Source organism: Acanthisitta chloris, unplaced genomic scaffold (assembly GCF_000695815.1).
Source record: "Acanthisitta chloris isolate BGI_N310 unplaced genomic scaffold, ASM69581v1 scaffold2473, whole genome shotgun sequence".
Classification (NCBI taxonomy): domain Eukaryota; kingdom Metazoa; phylum Chordata; class Aves; order Passeriformes; family Acanthisittidae; genus Acanthisitta; species Acanthisitta chloris.
In genome coordinates, this window is record NW_008665212.1 from 37,770 (window position 1) to 58,446 (window position 20,677).

General features: G+C 39.2%; 1 protein-coding gene across 1 annotated transcript in view; it reads left to right on the forward strand.

Moving 5' to 3' along the window:
- The window catches only part of SYTL5 (synaptotagmin-like 5), a 37,889-nt gene extending 21,869 nt beyond the window's left edge, over positions 1-16,020 (forward strand). Inside the window, 9 exon segments of the mRNA XM_009071621.1 lie at positions 1,072-1,164; positions 4,392-4,457; positions 5,387-5,565; positions 6,441-6,543; positions 8,626-8,787; positions 12,360-12,468; positions 13,929-14,064; positions 15,088-15,296; positions 15,878-16,020. Coding sequence (XP_009069869.1) covers positions 1,072-1,164; positions 4,392-4,457; positions 5,387-5,565; positions 6,441-6,543; positions 8,626-8,787; positions 12,360-12,468; positions 13,929-14,064; positions 15,088-15,296; positions 15,878-16,020 — 1,200 coding nt within the window.
- Positions 16,021-20,677: the final 4,657 nt, after the last annotated feature.

The following is a 20,677-nucleotide window of genomic DNA, read 5'->3' on the forward strand; positions in this document are numbered from 1 at the left end:
CCTTTTCTCCTAGCTGGCTGGTGGAGCCAGCTGAGGTCCTTCAGCTCCTTATTTCCAGGTGATGGGAGCTCACAGTGGTGAGGTGGGAGATGCCACATGTCAATAGGATATGCAGATGCTGGAGTTTATCAGCTGAAAGAATGGGAAAATATTTTTATCAGGAACACCCATAACACATGCAGAGACATTAGCTAGGAAATTGAATGGATGTTCTGCTTCTCTGACTTAATATTGCTTTTGATAGTGCAAAGGGACAACCCCCCAAACCCCACACAATGTGGTTATGCATTTTCCAAGGAGCACAAGGAACCACTTAAACCTAGTGTTGTGTTCAAGTGTGAACACCCTATCTAGACAGGTGTGTGTTGAATTCCTGACCAAGCAGTGTTCATTACATGCTCAGCTGCACTTTCAGAATTGGATGATGTGCATTTTATAACCCTCACTGGAGACCAGGAGATTAATGTCCTATGAGCTCTAACTTTAATAAGGTAATAACACTAACCAATTATGTAGTTGCAGTTCTGTAACACCTCCCGAGAAACATAATCATTGTGGTGCCAAATGAAATAGGAGTATAGGTTAAATGTTAACCTATTTTTTTTTTCTTCAGTTTCAGGTGTCTGCTCGCAGGCAAAAGTTGGTAGTCAGCTAGCAGTCATTAGGGCTCTGTGAAGCACATGGAATTTGAGGGTTGGAATGGACCTTACGGATCATCCATCCCAACCCCTGCCCTGGGCAGGGACACCTCCTCACTGGATCAGGTTGCTCAAGGCTCATCCAGCCTGGATTGAACACCACCAGGGTCAGGGCAGCCACAGCCTCCCTGGGCAACCTGTGCCAGTGTCTTACCACCTTTAGAGTAAAAACCGTTTTTCTTATATCTAACCTAAATTTCCCCTCCTTCGATTTGAACCCATTGCGTAAATCAAAATTCCTCTAGAGACAAGAATTTGAATACATCCTGCACTGTCTTCCTAAAGTGGGAAATAAATTAAACAGAACTAAGTGACAGAGGGTGACCCAATACAGAGCAGAATATGACAACTAAAACCCCTCTTTGTTTTTTAGGATTATCTGGATGAAACTGAAGAAGATATTGATGACATAGTGGCCTCTCGTTACTCAAGAAAACAGGAACATATCACAAGTGGATTATCAACAGTAAGATCTTGAGTAGAAAACATGTCTTTTCCTTCTGCAAAAGTCCATCTTTCCTCCAAAAAGGAATTTAACTTCATATCACTTAGCAGCAGATCATATTTCATTCTGCACTTGAGAAATAACCTTTAACATTAAGATAGTTTTTTCTGTTATATTTTTAATGCTGTTCTCTGCAATGCATGGAAAGACAAAACTATTTTGCATACTCATCAGCAAATTTCATCTTTTCTATATGACTTGTGTCTAAGAATAGCTCTGGGCAGCATATAGAACATCAGAAAACTGCAACAAACTCCACATAGAATGTGAGAGTGTTGAAGAGGATGACGAGAGATAATGAGTGTATATACTGAAAGGGAAGAGAAAATTTGGTCTGTGACAATAACCAATGAACTGTCCTTTCTAGACTGCATCCCCATTAGTCCTCACACAAGCAAGGCCCAGGGAATCCTCACTGAAGTTCTTTATCCCTAAAAGATGGATGTGGCTGAACCCAAGCTTGACTTACGTGGGGAGGAGGAGGAGGAAGGACTGAGAATATTGTCATCACAGAGCATTTTGGTATCTTATATCTGACTATGTCCAGACCATTTTTCCTTCTGATATGTGTAGTTTCCACAGAAATAGAGCAGAGTCAACAGGGTACATGTGCTCAGGATTGATTTGGTTTGAAGGGCTGCACATCTCCCTTGTGTCTAACCAGATCCCCTTACCTGAGGTTGGCTCGGTCTCATTGTCTCCAATGCTTGCTGGTCCCATGGATTTATAGACAGAATTATTCTTATTTCCTCTGAATATTGATAGGAGGGTTACAGGTACTTAAGTGCTTTCTCCATTTAGGCCACAAACTGAGGAGCTGCATTAGAGACCCTTCCCTCTGTGCTGTAGGCAATGCTCTGTCTGTGCACTGGGTTTTGGCCTTTGCTGTAGATTTCCCTCTGACCTTTTTCTTAAGCAGAGCACAGCTTTTCCAGCCCTGTAGGTCTGATAAAATCTCACATCTCAATGCTCTCGTTTCTCCTTATTCACTGTGACATGATTTTTAATGTCACTGCATGCGACGTTAATGGCAAAGTTGCGAGTGGCAAACTGCTTCTCCCTGCAAAACAGGTCAGTTTTACAGGTTATTTTCTGTAATTCCCTTTAAAAGTGTTTTTAGTTATTAACATTTTTCGCTCTCTGTGATTTCCCTTCTCTCTCTACCTTCACTCTGATCGTTTTAAACCTTTGACCCTTCTTGACCATATGGATTTTTTTCACAGACTCTCTGTGAAGTGACTGTGTACTAGTAAGTCATGTGGAAATAATGTTATTAATGGATAGCAGGCTCATGCTGCATGGATTTTCTTCTTTTTTTTGTCTTCTTTCTTTTTTTCAAATCTGAGAATTTAAAGTATGTCTAGTCTGACAATGAGTGTTTGAGGGAAAGGAAGAACTATCGTAAAGGATAAAAGGAAATCCACCTGCAACACGAGTGAACAAAAATGGAAGTGGGAGGTGACGTTGAAGAGAAATTGTATCTCAGTGGTAGAGGATTTTTCTTTGTGTTTTCCCAACACTAATACATGTAACTGTGTATTTAGTTTTCCCTGCGTCCTTCATATTCCTTCACCCTTCATCCTCCACATATTTGTGGTGTTGTCAAGACCCATCACATCAATAAGACTAAATTGTTCCAGTGCTTTGCTGCAGAAATAAGATATGATGCAAAGGAAATATAATTCTTAGTGTGGCACAAAAATGAGGCTCTGCATCCTCCATATGTGGTCATTGTTTGCTACTTATAAAACTGGAATTTGAGTATATTTCTTCAGAACTTTACATTTAGTGTACGTAATGTCCAGTGTAAATGCTACAGAACAGAGTCTGGGGAGGAAAAAGAGGTGAAGTATATTAAATACTTCTACTAAATATGTGTAATTTTGTTTGTGGCTTGTAAGCAATTCAGAAATTGTGTTTGCATAAATTCTAGGGTCAGAAGTCATCTGTTTGTTTAGAACTTTCTGGTGTATTTGGGTTTTTTTCCAGTCTTTTATCCCTCACTGCCTGATTACCTAAAGATTGAAGGAAAATGTATTTGGATTCAGTAGAGAAGAATTCATCCACTTCCTTGTGTTGATGTAACCTTGTTTTTTTTCTGAAGTGGCCACATATATTGTTACAGGGATAATTCAGGCATTTTGTAGCACATACTGGAACTGTTATGTTCACTAACAGTGTCCAGGGATACCCATTTCCATGTACACTAGTGCTGGAAATGCAGAAATGGTAAGGCTGGAATTCAGCTCAAGGCATGTTAGGAATAGGAGGAAATATGACACATTTGTCAGTATATATTGACAATTTTCCAGTAATTTTAACCAGTCCTGCTCATGGAATTTCAGCCAGTTATACAAAGGATTAAAAGGACAAGCATTTTTTCTTTTTTTTTTCCTTAAATTAAGGCTAAAGGAGGCCAGCAGAAATACATTGAAAACACCTTTTTGTTGTTTATTACCCTACACAGTGTATAAAATTACCTTTATGGGTAATTACTGCTCATATAAATAATGGTTTTTCATGTCTGTTGTTTCCCATATTCACATGGATCTGTTTATCCCTCCAGCCCTCTCCCTACAGCAGGTAAGGAAGGAGGTGTAGATCAAGATAGAGTTTCCCTTCAGGCCTTGGTGAGATTTCAACATCCTACTCTAGCAAGCAGAGGGGGAAAATGTTTCTGCCAATATTAATTTGCTGTATTTTTTTTCCCAAAATGTGACATGTTTCGACATTTGTGTGCGTTTTTCATCTATTCTTACAAACTCCACAGAGAAACTGCATTTTCTTACAAAGGTGCCAATCCTGCAGACATATGAATGCTAACTTTTGGCTAGCTTCAGGGGAGAGAGACTTCATGTAGACAAAAATGAGGACAAAACCAAATTCAATAAGAATCCAGATCTGCTGAGTTGGTGTTCTAAAATACAATTGGTTTATTTTGATACAGCAGATACCTCATTTCTATTTAATTAGAGTGAACTGTGCATCCTTCAGTACTTGAAGTATATGGAAAACAGCATTTCTCTGATTTGGGGATATCCTTTTTCTTTCTTTCTCACTTATAGCTTTGCGGCACAAATTTCCTTTACCTGCCTATATAGGTAAAGATTTCTCACTGCACTTATTCTTTCTTATTGCAGCAATCTAATGCTCTTTTCTCTTGATCTTTTGCACTGCCTTCTTTAAAGAACTCCCCAGAAAGCTCTGACAGAAAATGGACATATTTAAATGTGCCTGAAACAGATGGTGATACTGTGAGTTCTCCTGAATCCTCTGCTTAGCTTATTTTTAAGGTTTCCCTCTCTTTTCTCCCTTTTTGTTGAAGACTCTATCTGTGTGTCTTGCAAGGTTTCTATGTGTTAGGGTTTAGATGGTTATCTATGCTTTTGGACAGTCTTACTCAATGACTCCAAAGAGAGAAATGTGCCAGATTTCTTGAATGCTTTTGGTTTTGGCACTGTGCACTTTGCTCTGGTTTTCTTTAAAAATATTTAGTGCTTTCCTAAACTTTTGGAAGAGGAAATCCTTAGACCAATACTCTGCATCTTATGAGTGGGGAAAAAAAGGATGATAGATTATGTTGTAGTGGAAAACTTTGTGGGATTATTACTAAACACTTTTGGCTTTTAAAAAGTTGCAGAAGTGGTGGGTTTGAATTTTGCTCCTCCCTTTAGAATTGATAATGAGAGATGGGTGTCACTTTAAACAAACATGAGTTTATACCATCTTCATTATGGCAAGCATCCTTATAAGTTTTTCTAAGGGTGATGGCAGTAGTTGGCTTATGAGTCTCAGGAAAAATTAGGTGACCAGCTGAGCCAGAGAGGTGATTTTTTTTTTTTTCTGTGCTTGGAACTCACTTGAGCTTACAGTTTATGTAGCCTGTCTGCTCTTCAGTTCATACATTGAATGGTGGCAATTAAGATTTAGTCATATTTTTAAATAGGTTTGAGCCCTGCATGGAAAAACATTGTCTAGACATTTAAATTATTATTAGTTATAGTTTTTATTCCCTTCTACATCAAACAGTGGCATTTCTACTCCATGATGTGTCTGTGTTCATAGCAAGCCCTAACAAGCATGATAATAGTGCAAGGCTGTAGGTTTGTGAAAAAACACAACGTAGATGCTGGAAAAGAGTCCTTTGTTTCAACCTCTAAGTCCTTTTTCTCTGCCCCTCCAGACCAGCATTAACAGCATGTTGAGTGTATACAGTGAGACTGGTGACTATGGCAACGTGAAGGTCAGTGGGGAAATCCTCCTCAGCATCAGCTACATCTACAAAACAGGTGCTCTCAACGTGCTGGTGAAGAGCTGCAGAAACCTGGCCATTGCAGACGAGAGGAAGCAAAGGACTGACCCGTAAGCACTGGGAAAAATGTCTTTAAACTCTGCTAGGGGAGCTCTGTACCTCGTCTCTCACTGGAGTGTGGGGTTGTGACATGAGCCTGTGAGTTCACAGGATCCACTTGCCCCAAGGCAGCACTTTGGTGGTGATTGGCTTTGGGTTTCCTGTGGGAAGTACATTTTCTGTTTGCTTCTTAGGGCACCATGTCCCTGTTCTGGTGAAACAACAAGATTACTGAAATTATCAAGCTGTTGGATAGTAAAAGGGCAAAAATATAAAAGAATAGGAAGGCAGCATTTATTTATTTTTTACTTCTAGAATCAAAACTAAAATATGTGAGAGGAGTGATGTCTTGCAGTGAGGGAGGGAAGGATAGGAATGACTTTTTTTTAATGCATCCATAGACTCTGCATGTACCATGTTTTCTGTGTTTCTCATTCTAGTTTTCAGTATAATATGTAAATTCTCTCATCAGAATGTAAGAATTAGTGTCTCTAATCATCAGTAATCCTACAGTATATAAATTACGAAGGTTTTAATTCGCTTGTACTTTCAGTGAGTACTTTGTCAAATGTCAGTAAAATGTCATGTGCCAGTCAGTAATTGTATACTGCAAAAGGGACAGTGTTAGGAAAGGCTGTTGCGTTTCTGAGGATGAGTAAATCACTTCAGCTCTGCCTTTTGTTGTTCTGATCCTATCTGACAAACACTGCTATGTTTGCTGCTGAAGACCATCCCTCCCCATGCTTCACATCCTCTCTGTTACATGTTTACACTGTGCTGCAAAAATTATTTTCCTCCCATATGTTGCTGATGCAGCAATATCAGGTCTTTGCTGAAAGTGGTCATTTTTTTATTCCCTGCTAATAATTTTCTCCTTGGTCTGCAGATATGTCAAAGCTTACCTTCTGCCTGATAAGTCTCGTCAGAGTAAACGCAAGACCAAAATCAAAAGTAACAGCACCAATCCAGAATTTAATGAAACGCTGAAGGTGAGAACAGTCTCTCTCAGGCTGTGATGAATGTTTCACTTGTGCTCACTGGTATTTTCCATATGTGTTCCAGTATGGGGATTAGGATTTGGGAGAGATGCCTCAAAAGGGAAGGTGTTTAAGCAAAAATATCTAGTAATCCTGTGAGCTGCAATTTCTGCCTTTCAGCATTTAGGAGGTGTTTTTGTTTGATTCACCCCTTTAGAGGTAAACTTCTATTAGTTCCCATAGATGTCTTTCAAAACTGTTGGTGTTCCTATCCAACCTGAGCTTAGAGTTGTTATACCTGATGTATACCTGATGCTGAAGTAAAGGTAGCTTAAAGCTTCAAGTCTAACTGATTTTGAAGGGAAAACAACATTTTGCAGTAACATCTGAATTCTTCTGGAGGCTTTAATTTCTTTTTAAAGCAGAACTGACTTTGATAAGAAAATGCAACAACTGCTACTCTACTTGCCTTTCTAAAAGGCTGTGGTAAATCCATTTTCTGTTGCAATGGACACAGCACCCAGGCTCTCTCCTTCCTTGCCTTTTACCCATGTCCACTGTGGAGGCTGAACTATTTTGAGTTCTTGACAAGATGCTTACTCACCTCCCTGGCTCTGGGGCAGGTGGGAATGGCAGAGTTTCTGCCCCGTTCACTGTCTGTCTGTCACCTGGACCTCAATCACAGGATTTCCCTTCCTGTCAGTGGGAGAGAGTTATCCAGCCAGTTGTCATAAGGCCAGAAACTCTTTTTAGTTGCTCCTGAATTATTTTTTTTTGCCATTTCAGTTCTAAGTAAGTTTCTTATAATAGAGGCTAACAGATGTTCCCTGGCTAGTATACTTGGCTTAACCTGGCTACAAAACCATTTTGCAGGCACACACACTTGGTCTGGCCAGACAGTTTGCCAAGGGAGAGTCTCTTTTATAGCCTCGTTTTTTAAATGCTATACAGTAAAGTTTAGAGTTTCCTGAACTGGAAAAAAAAAGGTGTTAGACTTTATTTACCAAGTAATATAGAACTAAATGTGTTTGCTGGTAGGGAGCTGGGTGAGGATAAGTCCTAGGAGCTCCTTCAAAATACAAATTCTAACAAAAAGGGCTTGTTTGAATTGTAATAGGTAAGCAAGAGCTACATCTGTTCATCCCAAGTGAAAGTCCTGTTAAAAAAAGCAAAGAAAAAGAATTGAATCTGCATCTTCTCTCTTTGACTTTCATTCCATTGTTGTGAAACACGTCTCTCACAGCAGAACTGTTGGCATCTAGGATTAAGCAGTGTAGACATATCTATATGTTAACAGCCACCTAACTTCACTGTTTCAGCTTTTGGAGAGTGTGTCCATGTCCAGACATTGTTTCTGATGCAATAAAGATGGCATCTGGGTCTTTTCAGCTAACACTAGGAGCAGGCTGAATTTCAGGGAACTAACAGGCTTTTTGCTGAAAGCAGTGTGTGCAGAGCTAGAATTCCAGGTGTTGATAATTCTCTGTGTGCTTGCTAGATTATGATGTTTCTTCAGAGGTGTTTTTTAATGGCTTTCAAAACCAAGAATGGTTGTGAAGACTGATGTGTTCAGTGCATGCCTTGCAGATGCAGTAGTACCAGTTTTCAGAGCAATTTTTCCTAAGTGACAAAGGTAAAATTGGAAAGGAGAGGATGCTTTCAGGGAAGTAGCGTTGACCAGACTCTGCTTAGGGCTGAAAGAGCCTGTGGGGTGGTTCTTAGGAACTAAATTTTGATGTTGATCTGCTTCTTTTACATAAACTTGTAAGAAATTAACAGGATCATAGTTTCAAGAATTGTAATTTACTTTATAGTCATAAATACCCAGTAAATAATGCAGAAAAAATCCCCCAACAATCCAAGATAGTGACATAAATTACCACTGGATGCATACTGCAGAGAAAAGTTATTTCACGTTAACTTTATGATCTTTCTGGCTAGATCAATCTTGTTTGCAAAGAAATCTCTCTTTCATGCTTCATTTGCTAGCTGCTGTGGGCTTTGTGAAATTGAGCTAGAGCTGTAGAAGGCTCAGTGGAAACTTGTATTTCTGCTTATTCTGAGAGGTTTTTTTCTCCCTTTTTCTGTTGGTAGTATGTCATCAGTCACACACAGCTGGAAACCAGGACCCTACAGCTTTCTGTCTGGCACTATGACAGATTTGGACGCAACAGTTTCCTTGGGGAAGTGGAAATTCCATTTGATTCCTGGAACTTTGAAAATCAAGGCGATGAGTGGTTTGTGCTCCAGCCCAAGGTAAGGGTTTCCATGCCTGGTGAAAGTGTTGTGAAGCAAATTTAGCAAGGCTTAGTTATTTTTTCCTTGGGAAATTATTTACCAAGCAGGACTTTATAAGTGTCTAATATGACAATCAGAAAAGAATTATTTGTTCTTTATTCAATCCAAACTTACTGGTTTTAAAGTCTCCATGAGAACTTCACACATGATAGGGTACTTAGAAACAATAACAACAACAAAAAAAAATCTACTAAAGTATAAATTCATCTTGTAATAAACTGCAAGAGAGAAATGATCTAGTAAAAACATTACTTTTAAAAAATAGCACATAAACCAATGGACTTTTCTACCACTTCCCCTACCCAAGCCTAAACAGGCTGTTAAACAGATCTTTTTTCAGTTTGAAGTGTTTACACCTTTCAGTTGTGACAAAAGGAGTTCTTAATCTGTCATTGACCTTTACTAGAAAGGTACAAGATAAAGTGTCTCAACCAGCAACTGGTCTGGGAAACAGAGCTGGCATTGTGCTTACAAAGGATAGGGTGACTTCTGTCTCTAGGGCAGCCCCTGCTTTGGCAAAGGTGGTTATTTTTGGAAGAGATTCAAAGAGCTGTTGTAAACAAGAGGATTAAAAACTCCTGTCTTGCTTGCTCTTGCAGCAGTCATAATCTCCAGGAATTCTAGTGGTTTAAATTGCCATTTCAGAAAGTGTAATTTTCTTGTTGTGGAAAAATATTACAGCAAATGCTGCTAGGATTGACATGTCTTGTTTGTTCTGTGTTCATTACACTTAAGGAAATATCATATTTGGGGTTTCAGGGGAGTGTGCTTCATTTGTGCCTTTCTTTCAGGTGGTAGATGGATCTGATCACTGTATAATTAATTTCTTGGTACAGCCCTTTGTGAAGCTTACATTAAAACTGTCACAAATTTATATCTTAGTAAATAATTTACCAGAAGATACACAAGGAAATTGTTCTCTTCTCTGAATACTTACATGCCTTGTGCTTTCTAAGCAGCAAGGAAGATCATTCCCAGTTTTCTAGTTCAGTTTAGTTAATGAGGGTGACCATCAGCTCTTCTTTCATGGTCCAGACAAGGTGAGACCAGAAACAGAAAGTGGTTAATGATGGCAAACATGTTTCAGTCAGCTCTGTAACCAGGCCAGGATTATACCATCCTCCTTAGAAGCTTGTAAGCTACTTTTCTTGGATCTGCTCTTGAAGTAGAAGAAATGTCTAGCCCTGTCACAGCTCTGGCTGGTGTCAGGTGCTGCTCTTATTTCGCACTCACCCATCTACAACAATAACATACACATCTAGTAGTTGTTTTACTTGCAGTTTGTATGGTCTGAAGGAGCTTATTGTGCAGTAGTCTCTTGGTCATCTCATTTCAATGTCCGTGGGTTTATGTGGGTATGGGTGGTTTCTTTTAATCCTAACAGGAAAAAAAATATGCTCATGAAGTTCTCCTGCTCAAGAAAAAAAGTAATGATGTACTAAGCATTTCAGCCATTCCAGCTGGAAGGTGTTGTCTGATTATTTCCAAGCTCATTAAAAGCATTTTAAAATTACTTCTCTTTTTTTTTGCCAAGGAAAGCAAACAGAATTGATTTTTTCTGCCTACTAAGCTGTTCTAAATCATGTTTTTAAACTTGAAACACTGCTAAGGTTGTTGATCAGCAAAGATATTATTTTTTTAAAAAAAATCAGTTATTGCATTTTGAATGAAAAAGAAAAAGCTCAGGTTAATACATATGCAAAGTACATGCTGTTCTCCTATGTGAAGTGCCTGATAGAGACAGGAGCAGAGTAATGGCAGGGAAACATTTCCTGGGGTTTATTACAGTGCTTTATTTGTTCTGTCATGAATCATTAGCTGCTTTAGTGAAAAAGTTGGAGACTTTAAGGTGTGTTTTTTCTCTGAGCATTGAGAGGTCTGTTTTCAAAGTAGTGTGGTTAAAGCAGAAAAAGAAGAGAAAATAGTTCTGTGGTTAAAGAGAGGACAGAGTCTAGAGCCATGTCATATGTGGGTTTGGGGGAGAAGCTGACAAATTGTTTCTGATGTTAGAACTTATACCAGTGCTTGTCCTCTAGTGGAACAGAAAAAAAAAAATCTTTGCTGCCTTTATGGGAAACTTGATCCTAAACTTGCATAATTTTGACCATAACTGAGCTGCCTGACCAGGAAAATTTAGATGTTGTGCAAATTATTCCCCAGCTGTTTACTGCAGGTTTTCTTTTGGCCTTTGTTACAGCAGCTGGCACTGGACACTGTGTGAGACACGACCACTTTTCTCAGAGGCAGTGCAGCAATGCCTGTGTTACTGTAAAAGTGCTTCAAAGCCACAAAGCATGTTGTTATCACTAAGATTTCTTTGTCTCTGTCCCATCCTTAGGTGCAGACTTAGCCCCACTAAACAGGGTTAGTGCCTCACCTGGAGTCTATGTGAGGGCAGTGCTGACTCTGTGTGTATTTCTGGTGGGGTTTATTTGAATCTGTTTTCTCTTTATAATTGAATTTTTACCTTCCTGAGGAGTCAGGAAACAAGCTGAATGCATCTCAGAGACACAGTCACACTCAAATAAATATAAATAGATCTTTAAAGGTTTGTGTGGTGCCTTGGTGTGTCTCACAGCACTGGAGGATCCTCTCCTTTTACATGTGCTTTGTCCTTGTAAAGAGATCAGGAAGATTTGTTTGTTTATAGCCAAAACTAAGCACTGAAGCATGTACAGAACTCATATTGTAGAATCACAGAATGGCTTGGGTTGGAAAGTTCCAGGTCATCTACTTCCTGCCATGGGCAGAGCCACCATTCCCTAGGACCATCCACTAGGGATGAGAACATCTGAGGAGTGCCATGTCTAGCAGTGGAGTTAGCTCTCTCTGTGTTACATCTACTGTTTTTAAAATATAGTTTCCAACTCCTTACAATGCAAATGGAAGTTCAGCACATGTCAGTGAAAGCCTAATGTGCTCTTAACAAGAGCTCTCTGGGCCAGATTCAAACATTTATAAAACAAAAAGATGCAGAAATGGCAGTAGCTGTGTAGAAAAGGAAAAGGACACTGGAAATAGAAGTCTTCGACAAGTTTTTCTGTTCAGAGCTGCCCTCTGCTCTCCCTCACCTTCATTCCCTGACATCTATTCCTAGGGTGACTCAGGAGTGACTCCTCTAAAATACATGGAATAAATTACAGTTTAAAATCCTGACTGGGGGAAATAAAGGCTGAATGTCAGCTTAAATCAGCTACAGTTTATATACCCCAAAATACATTTTAGTTTTTTTCCCTTGTTGTTTTGCTTCACTTGTTTATGCTGGATAACTCTTCTCTCTATGTTCACTGAACAGTGTCTAATGCCACGTGGGTTTATCCTTCTAGAGCTTGCATTGCCTAGCTCAGAAGGTTTTCTAAGATGTGATTGCTTTCAGCCTGCAATGCCTAATTGTCTGGAAGTGAGCTGGTATGTCTTGATATGTTTTAAATGTTTCAAATGCTATATTGGTACACCAGAATTGAAATCAAAAGAAGGTTAATTATTAAGCTTAGCTGGATTTCTGGTTTGTTTGTTTGTTTTCTCTTCAGGTGGAGGTTACGACAGATTTTGGACTTCAATATAAAGGAGAACTGACAGTTGTTTTACGTTACATTCCCCCAGACAGAAACCTAATGCTTCCTCTAGGGCAGTTTCAAGGTAAAGCAAACATCAGTGGCAGCATATGATGTCATCCCTCAGTATTAAAAATCTTACCTAGGCTGAAGTATTGGTACTAGTGAAGCTTTAAATATTCTAGTTATCTTTATCTGGGGAAGTTTTGAACCATGAATATGTTTCTCCTGCTCCATCCTCTTCTCTTACATTGAACTTTAGGAGGGAGAAGGGAAGAGGAGTGTGCAGTCAAGGGGTGATGCCTAGCTGTGACCTAATTAAAAAAAAATAAAATCCAGCCATTAGGTGAAATGATCGAGAAAAGCTACAGAGAAATAAATCGTCTGCATCTTAGTCTGTGAGTTCTTTGTTCAGCTAGTTATATAGTGTTTAGTCGATCAAAGTGATAGACTTCACTGAGTCCTTCATGCTTAATTCTCCCTAAGCTATCTCCTCATTTGCACTCTTTTTTCACAGTTTTTCATCTGCTCAGTCTCACTGTATTACAGTTGTAATTTAGTCCTGTAAAATATTATTTTAATTCTTTAGGATGAGCCACTATTTTCATCAGCAATGGACAGGGGAAAACAGTTAGTAACTCTTTGCATTGTAGTAGCATGAGGACCAGCAAGGGAAGGAAGTCACTGGGTAGCACCTTAAGTGTACATGGATATACCAGACACAGGTATATCACTCCTAGTGACAGTATTGCTTGTTAGCATTTGGATTTGATAGATAAATTAGATTTCTTTCTTTTCTTTAGACAGATGACATTCCCTCTGCTAGCAGCAAGGTTTTCTCAAGGTTATCTCACTTCAAAGCTAATTGTTGTCTGCTCAGTCCAGATATACTCTCTGCATTTTTTTAAATAACTACATGTTCACATCACTCCTGATCTTTTTTTTACACTGTTTTCAGCCAGAATCAGTGTGTACATTCCCTGCTGAGAAGCTTCTTAGAATTTGCAGCAGCAGTGAGTGCATGTGTCCTGGTGCTGCAGTGAAAGCAGTAGAGTGTCAGTGAGCACTGTGTCCTTTGACATGCTCCCTCAGGAGCTGTGCAGCATTACACATTTGGTTTATTTTTGAATTTTAAGCTTTGGGACAGAGGTTTTATGGCTTGTTTGTGGTCCAGGCCTGCCTTAACATCAGTGGTGAAAGTGGATTCTGAAAAGAAGGTAGGACTTACAGGTTATGCAGTTCTTTGTGCTCAGCATAGCAGTCCACAAATACTCAAACAGGACTTCAGACAGGGCACACTGTTGTGTCCTGCAAGGACTGTCTAGTTACATGGTCAAGTTCTTTATCATATATGGAGTGATTTTTCTGCCCCTGCCTTAGTTTCTCTACCCATAGAGAATCAGAATCTCCTCATAAGAAATGCTTTAATCCCATTGCAGTAAATTATTTTTTAAAATCTAGCCAAGACAATTAACATTTACAAATCAGTCCTACAGTCTATGTATAATTTCTGATGATGATGATGTTACTTTGTTCTGTGTATAGGAAAGAAGAGCTTTAAAAAAGGAAAAAGGGGAGATACTCATGTGCCATCTGGAGGTATATTGGAAGTCCTCATCAAAGAAGCAAAGAATTTAACAGCAGTGAAATCAGGAGGCACATCTGACACTTTTGTGAAAGGGTTTGTGGATTTTTTTCTCCCTCTTTTCAATGGCTGCACTGAATCATACTTTGGCTGACCCAATTTTTAACAAGATATCTGTATATATGTGTGTGGAGTCTCAGTCCTGAGAAGCAACTGTTGCCTTGAAATTGTCTGCTGAAGAGAGAGGTGCTGTGGAATAGGGGCAGAGAGGTACAAGTTGTATTTGAATACCACTCAGTTAAGATTCCAGTGACAGTTGGGCTTGATGGTCTTAGAGATTTCTTCCAACCTTGATGATTCTTTGCTTCTTGATGATTCTAAGGAACAGAACCATTTGAACATGTCTGCTGATGTGTATGCTGTTATAAAAGATAATGTTTGGTAACTGATGTGGCAAAGGTAGATGAATATTCACCTGATTGAGGTCTAGTGACGTAATTTGGTTGTATATCTGACCCTTTAGTATTTATGTGCAGCCACATAGTTATTCCATCAGCTTTGCTGAAGGAGATGAAGTTACAGACCAGTAGAGATCTCTGATTTTGCAACGACAGAGTTAAGTTATTTAGTTTCATTAAAGGAATTCTCCACGGCAAGTAAAATGTGATGAGGTTGTCAGACTTTACAGCATTTGTGTTTCTGCACTCAACAGGGCTTGAGGCATCTTGCTGAAGTTCCTTCCTCATCAGTCATTTCCATTTCTTTCTGGAGGACCTCCTGTCCTGCTTTGAGAGGGACACTGGATGAGGTGGCTCCAGTGGCCCCTTCTAACCAACATTTTTATGATTCTGTCTATATTTAGCTTCACTGAAATTAAAAGTTTGTGGATGAGACTTGGGGCAAGGAAACCTAATTCCAATTTCTGCTGGTGATAACTGCCACTGTAACTATAAGAATAAATGGAGCACAAACTGAAAATAGGCACTTCAGGTATATGCTTAATACCAAAGGAGAGATGGAGTCCTGATCCCACTTCAGCCTCTACATGATTGCAATTATTTGTGAATATTCTGTGACAAGAAATTTACATATTCCATTTTCCTCTTCTGTATCTCCCAGGTACCTGCTCCCAGATGACAGCAAAGCTACAAAACACAAAACTCCCATAGTGAAAAAGAGTGTGAACCCTCAGTGGAATCATACCTTTGCTTTCAGTGGCTTGAATTCCAGGGATATCCGTAATGCCTGCCTAGAACTGACTGTGTGGGACAAGGAGTCACTCTCCAGTAATATTTTTTTGGGAGGTGTCCGTTTGAGCACTGGAAATGGTAAGTACCCATCTGACTCATGATTGGTTTTGTTATTCTGCTCTTCTCCTTTCTCACCCCAAATGAAGGACAGAAATCTTACTGAGTGTTTGAAAAGTATATGGGAACTTGGGGAATTTGTAAGGGAGAAAAGGGAATATGTAATCTGTAGATGGTTTAGTTCTTTCCTCCATTGAGTGAGACACATAAACTGTGTGCCCAGTTGTACTTCTGCACAATACCTTAGAACCATTCTTAGCATTCCAGTGAGGAGGAGGAGACTACTTTTGTCCAGCAGCAGCATTTCCACTGATGATGGTGTGACCTGGAAGAGGTGTTAATCCCTTCCTCCTCTGTTAAGAGAAAGTTGCTTGTGCTGCAGAATGAGGAGTTTATGCCCTGTCTGTGTGCCACAAAGAAGTTTAATGACAAATTGGCACTCTCTGCATCTGTTTTCAGCATCACTTTCTGTACAGGTGGTAGTGTCACCATGTAATAGTGTAGTTGTTGTTTTTCTTGTACACTGTTGTGGCAAATGAGCACCAATATTAAGTAACTGCTTCCTAAGATGGCAAAATGCCTCATGTTTTTCTAATCATCAGGAGTAAGTAATGGCAAGGAGGTTGACTGGATGGACTCTCAAGGGGAAGAGCAGCAGCTCTGGCAGAAGATGATTGACAGCCCAGGAGCTCCCGTGGAGGGGATACTGATGCTGAGATCCAGCATGGGAAAACGCAGACTCTGAGAGACTTTGGCTGCTGTGGGGTACCACAGGTACTCCTGACTTCAGTGCTGTTCAGCCTCTTGCCACTTTGCCCATTTGAATGTGGGGAAGAGTTGTGCTCTTTGCTTTGGATATTAAGACTCTGAGTGAGATTTTGTTGCATTCTGCACTTTCATGCACATGGTTTTTACCCAGGATTCTTCTGTGAATTATGTTTCTCCTGAAGCCAGTGAGAATTGGACCTTGTACAGAGATTGGACTGACTTTGTCCCTTCTGGTGACTGGTGTGCAGATGCTGAACACTTCTGCCTCTGGGGACTGCTCAGAGTGAGCAGATTCTCTAGTTGGTCGTTTAGTAAGTAGCACCTGGTTTACATATCTCCTTCTGGGTCAAGGATGGCCTAGAAGGCAGTTGGTACGGTACAAGCAGATTCAGAGTGAGTTTGTGCTTTGGTGTTTGAAAATTAAGAAGCCATAATGTTATGAAGGATAACAAGCAGTGTTTCTTTCTCATGTTTGCTTGTTGGGCTGCACAGTGTGCAGCATGGCAGGCTTGGGACCAAGCAGCCTCCCAGGGAAGGCCAATGCTCTGTGCTGCACACTGGAAACAGGCAGCAGGTGAGCTGGTGTGCAGTGCTGGGGAATTTTAATGAATTTGTACAAAAGGCACACTTGGTTCAATGTGACCAAAGAGCCACTAATGAAAATAAATGATAAAAAATCCTCAGTTTTCAGAACTACATGATATTACTGTGTTTTCCATTAGTTGACAGCTCTAGCAATGACCTTCTGATATCACTGAATAGAGAGGGAGTATGTTCACATGGCTGTGCCCACCTGGTGTGTCACTGAGGTGAGACACACACCAGGTTTGGATACAGTTAGCTAAGATCTTGATTCAGTAGATCATGTAGAACAGTAACGAGATGAAAGCACATGCCAAAATGACTTGCAAAACTGTAGAATTTTCTCTGAGTGGGCTAGGATCCCATTCAGGCATGCCCATGCCTACCAGAGTAGGACTGAACATCCCTCTGTGAGTTAACAGTGAATTTAATGATGAGTGGGTCTTGGCCAGTTCATTCATTAATCTTATTAACCATGAAAATTCTTCAGCAGTAGTTTTGCCATTTGGTTTCCTAAAGTGATTTTCCACCTAATTTAGATCCCTCATTGGGGACTTACTCACGTTCAGATGTGGAAATCTGATGTGAACAGTTGTTGTGGGCTACTTCTACCATAATGAGACAGGATTATAATGGTGTGGGTTTTTCCAAGGACAGCACATGTCTTCTTGCAGGGTTGGATAATAATATAATTGCATGGCATGTGATTCCTCAGGGTACAAGACAAAGGAGACTGAGTGAACAACACATCACCTGAATTCTCCAGAATTAGAACACAGCTTTCTATTCCTACTGGTAAATTAATCTATTGCTATTCTTACCTTTTTTATTTTTTTCCCCAAGGTTTTATTTTTGGAAGAAATGTAGTATTAGTGCTAATGAAACAAACTGAAATACGTGGAAACATAATCCTTGAGTAAATTACTTTAAAAAGCTAAACTTTCAAAGAGTGTTTCATTCCCTATAGAGGAAAACACCAGTATTTAAATATTTCTGTGAAGAATAAAATCTAATTTGTTTGAGAGATACAAATGGTGCTCTTCACAATGCAGAAATTGCGAGAAATCTAGATTGAACATCAGAATATGAACTGATAGCTAAGAAACTACAGCAGAAAATTTTGGCATCTGTAGCTTTCCTAGTGCACAATTATGTGCATGTATTTAGAGCTGAATTCAAAAACCTTAAAATTTAATATCCTTTTATTTTTATTTAAAGATATTTTATACTTTTTTTTTTTTTGTTTGAGTGGTTGGAAACTGTAGGGAAGTTTACAATCAGTCTTTTAAAATCCTACTATTATTGGATAAAAAATACTTTTGTGCTAAAAAGAGTAGTTTTAAAAAAAATATCTATTTCATTCTGAATATTTTCTATCAAAATTCTGATATGACTTCTTTTAAAAGTCATTGGAGGTACTGCTTGCCCAGTCAGAGACTCATGGTTTTCAGAAATTACTGAGTCATCTTTGAAAATAAAATTCTCTTAGAGAATCTCAAACTGGGAACCAAATATAAGCAGTTAATCAAGAAAAGTGATTTCCTTTGCCTTCTTCATCCTTCATTTTCTTCTGAAGTTCAGCTCAGATTGGGCAGTGAAGCAAGTCTGGTCTAGTTTAAGTAGTTTTTTTTGTTTTTCCAAGCTAAATAATTCTATAATTCTGCCATTCTATGCCGCAGATGCTGTGAGTTGATCAATTAGAGCACAAATATCAAGCACATAACATTTCATGACCATTTTTCTTATCATAATAATCTGCCTTTAAGCATTAGAGTATTTTTTTATCAGCATCTTCCAAAGTGAAACCAAACCTAACTTTTGTTACCCAAACTACCTCTAACAGAATTGTTCTGAGTTGTCTTGGTGGTTTGTACGACAAACCTGAATTTGTTTGGGGATTAATATTGTTACATTGACATGTAGGCACAAACTTGCCTTTTTTTCTCTTGCTAGAATTGATTCAAACAGATAAAGCTTGTTGAATCTGAAGAAAACCATTCTTCCGGGAAAAAATCCAGCTAGAGTTGCAGAGGAACACTGAGCTGTTGAATGGTTTGCTTTGGTTTCAATTTGATGGGGAAAATGGGAAATATAGTAAGAAATAAAACCACGTCCAAGTTGGACCTCAAAATGGACACTTTTTCATTTGCCAAATTGAAAGAATTTTAACTGAAATTTTTGAATGGTACTTTCTAACCTTTAAAGAATGAACACTTTAGCTAAATCAGGTCTTGCTTTGAAAGAAGGAAGTTAGCACTTCACTGCTTCAATTTCTGCCCATTTTGGTGCTACAGAAGAGTTTGTGATGAATGGTCTCATGTGGGAAGTGTCATCCAGTGTCAAACTAATTTTGGCTAAGGCCAAATTAATGGTGTTTGCCATTGGTGAGATTTGGAGTGGTACAGTGAAATTACCTCCTAGGTTAGCAGTGTCACACCCATCACAGCCTCAGAGAGATGCTAAGCATCATATGAACACTGGAGCAGTTTGGAAAGTTTTGCTGTTCTGTGCTGTGATCTGCACATTTGTAGGAAGTGTCTGATTTACAGAAAATGTCGCATTTAATTATATCTCTCATGTCTTTGTTCTCTTCTGTAGAAATGGTTTATGGTTTGGCAAAAAGCACAAGATGATTAACTGCAGATGTGAGTTCTTGTTTCCTGGATATTTGAATTAATTGCCTATAATTGTGCGTCATCATGTACTGTATGTTACCAGGCTGAGCAAAGAGACAGACAGCCAGGAATGAGGCTAAAACCTTCCTTTTCTATCTGTGATGATGGTGTTGAAGGTGCATGAATGGAAAAGAGATGAGAGTCCTATTTCCACAGCTGCCTAGTTTGTGGATTCACAACAGACAGTAAGGGTTGTACCTGAATCTTTGCAAGGGTCTCTCTTCCCTTCATCCCTCCCTTTTACGGCAGCCCTGAAGGTTCTACCTGAACATTAATCTCCAGCATCTGGAAGGAGGCAGCATGCAAAAGAGAAGTGATAGCCTCATCTATTTTCATCCATACCAGCTAAAGACCAAAATTTTAACTTCCCTAACATACAGTATTGATTTTCAGCACTTTGCCACAGTGACAGAAATAACCATCTCCTGAGAGCTGGTCCATGCACTTTATAAACTCCTTTTTTTTGTAACATTAATCTCCAGCATCTGGAAGGAGGCAGCATGCAAAAGAGAAGTGATAGCCTCATCTATTTTCATCCATACCAGCTAAAGACCAAAATTTTAACTTCCCTAACATACAGTATTGATTTTCAGCACTTTGCCACAGTGACAGAAATAACCATCTCCTGAGAGCTGGTCCATGCACTTTATAAACTCCTTTTTTTTGTTTTTGTTTCGTTTTAAGTAATTAAATATATATATATGTTTCTTAATTATTTTTTTTACCCACAGTAACGTTAACATTTGAGAACCCTAGAGAAATGGTGGTAGAACGTGTGGTGAATTCCAAAAGAGAATGCAGATTTTTATTTGCAGTGGTGCCACAGATCAGCAGGAGATGCTGAGAAAACACACGAGCAGAACCTTACCACTGTGTCCTCTGAATTTCCTACCTGGTGATTTCATGTTTGCAAGCGCTGTTTAATAAGTGGTACTAATACAGTGTTAATTATACTGTGTATATTGATGACACTGACACTAGAAACTGATTCTCAGCTTGTGTTTTAAGTGGTTTTTAGGTTGCTTTTGAAACTCACCCTTGCTGCATCTTGGCCCTTTATTTAGGTTAGTTGTTTCAACAACTCCACTTTGTGGAAATAACACGTATGTATATATGTGTCTGTGTGCTACTGCTCCTCACAGCTCAGTGTATATTTTTGAGGATAGTTCTAAAAATTGTTGAGGTTTGCCTAAAGCCAAGTGTAGTCATTTGCTGCAGCAATTATGGAATGTCACTTATCCCATGCTCTGCCTTTGTTCTGCTTCAAATCTGTTGCAAGCAATTTGTTTAATTATTCTGCTGGACATGAACAGTAGTAGCAGTAAAAGGCATTGCAGTATGTTACATTCTGCCCAAATTTAGACAAAGCAGTGTTTT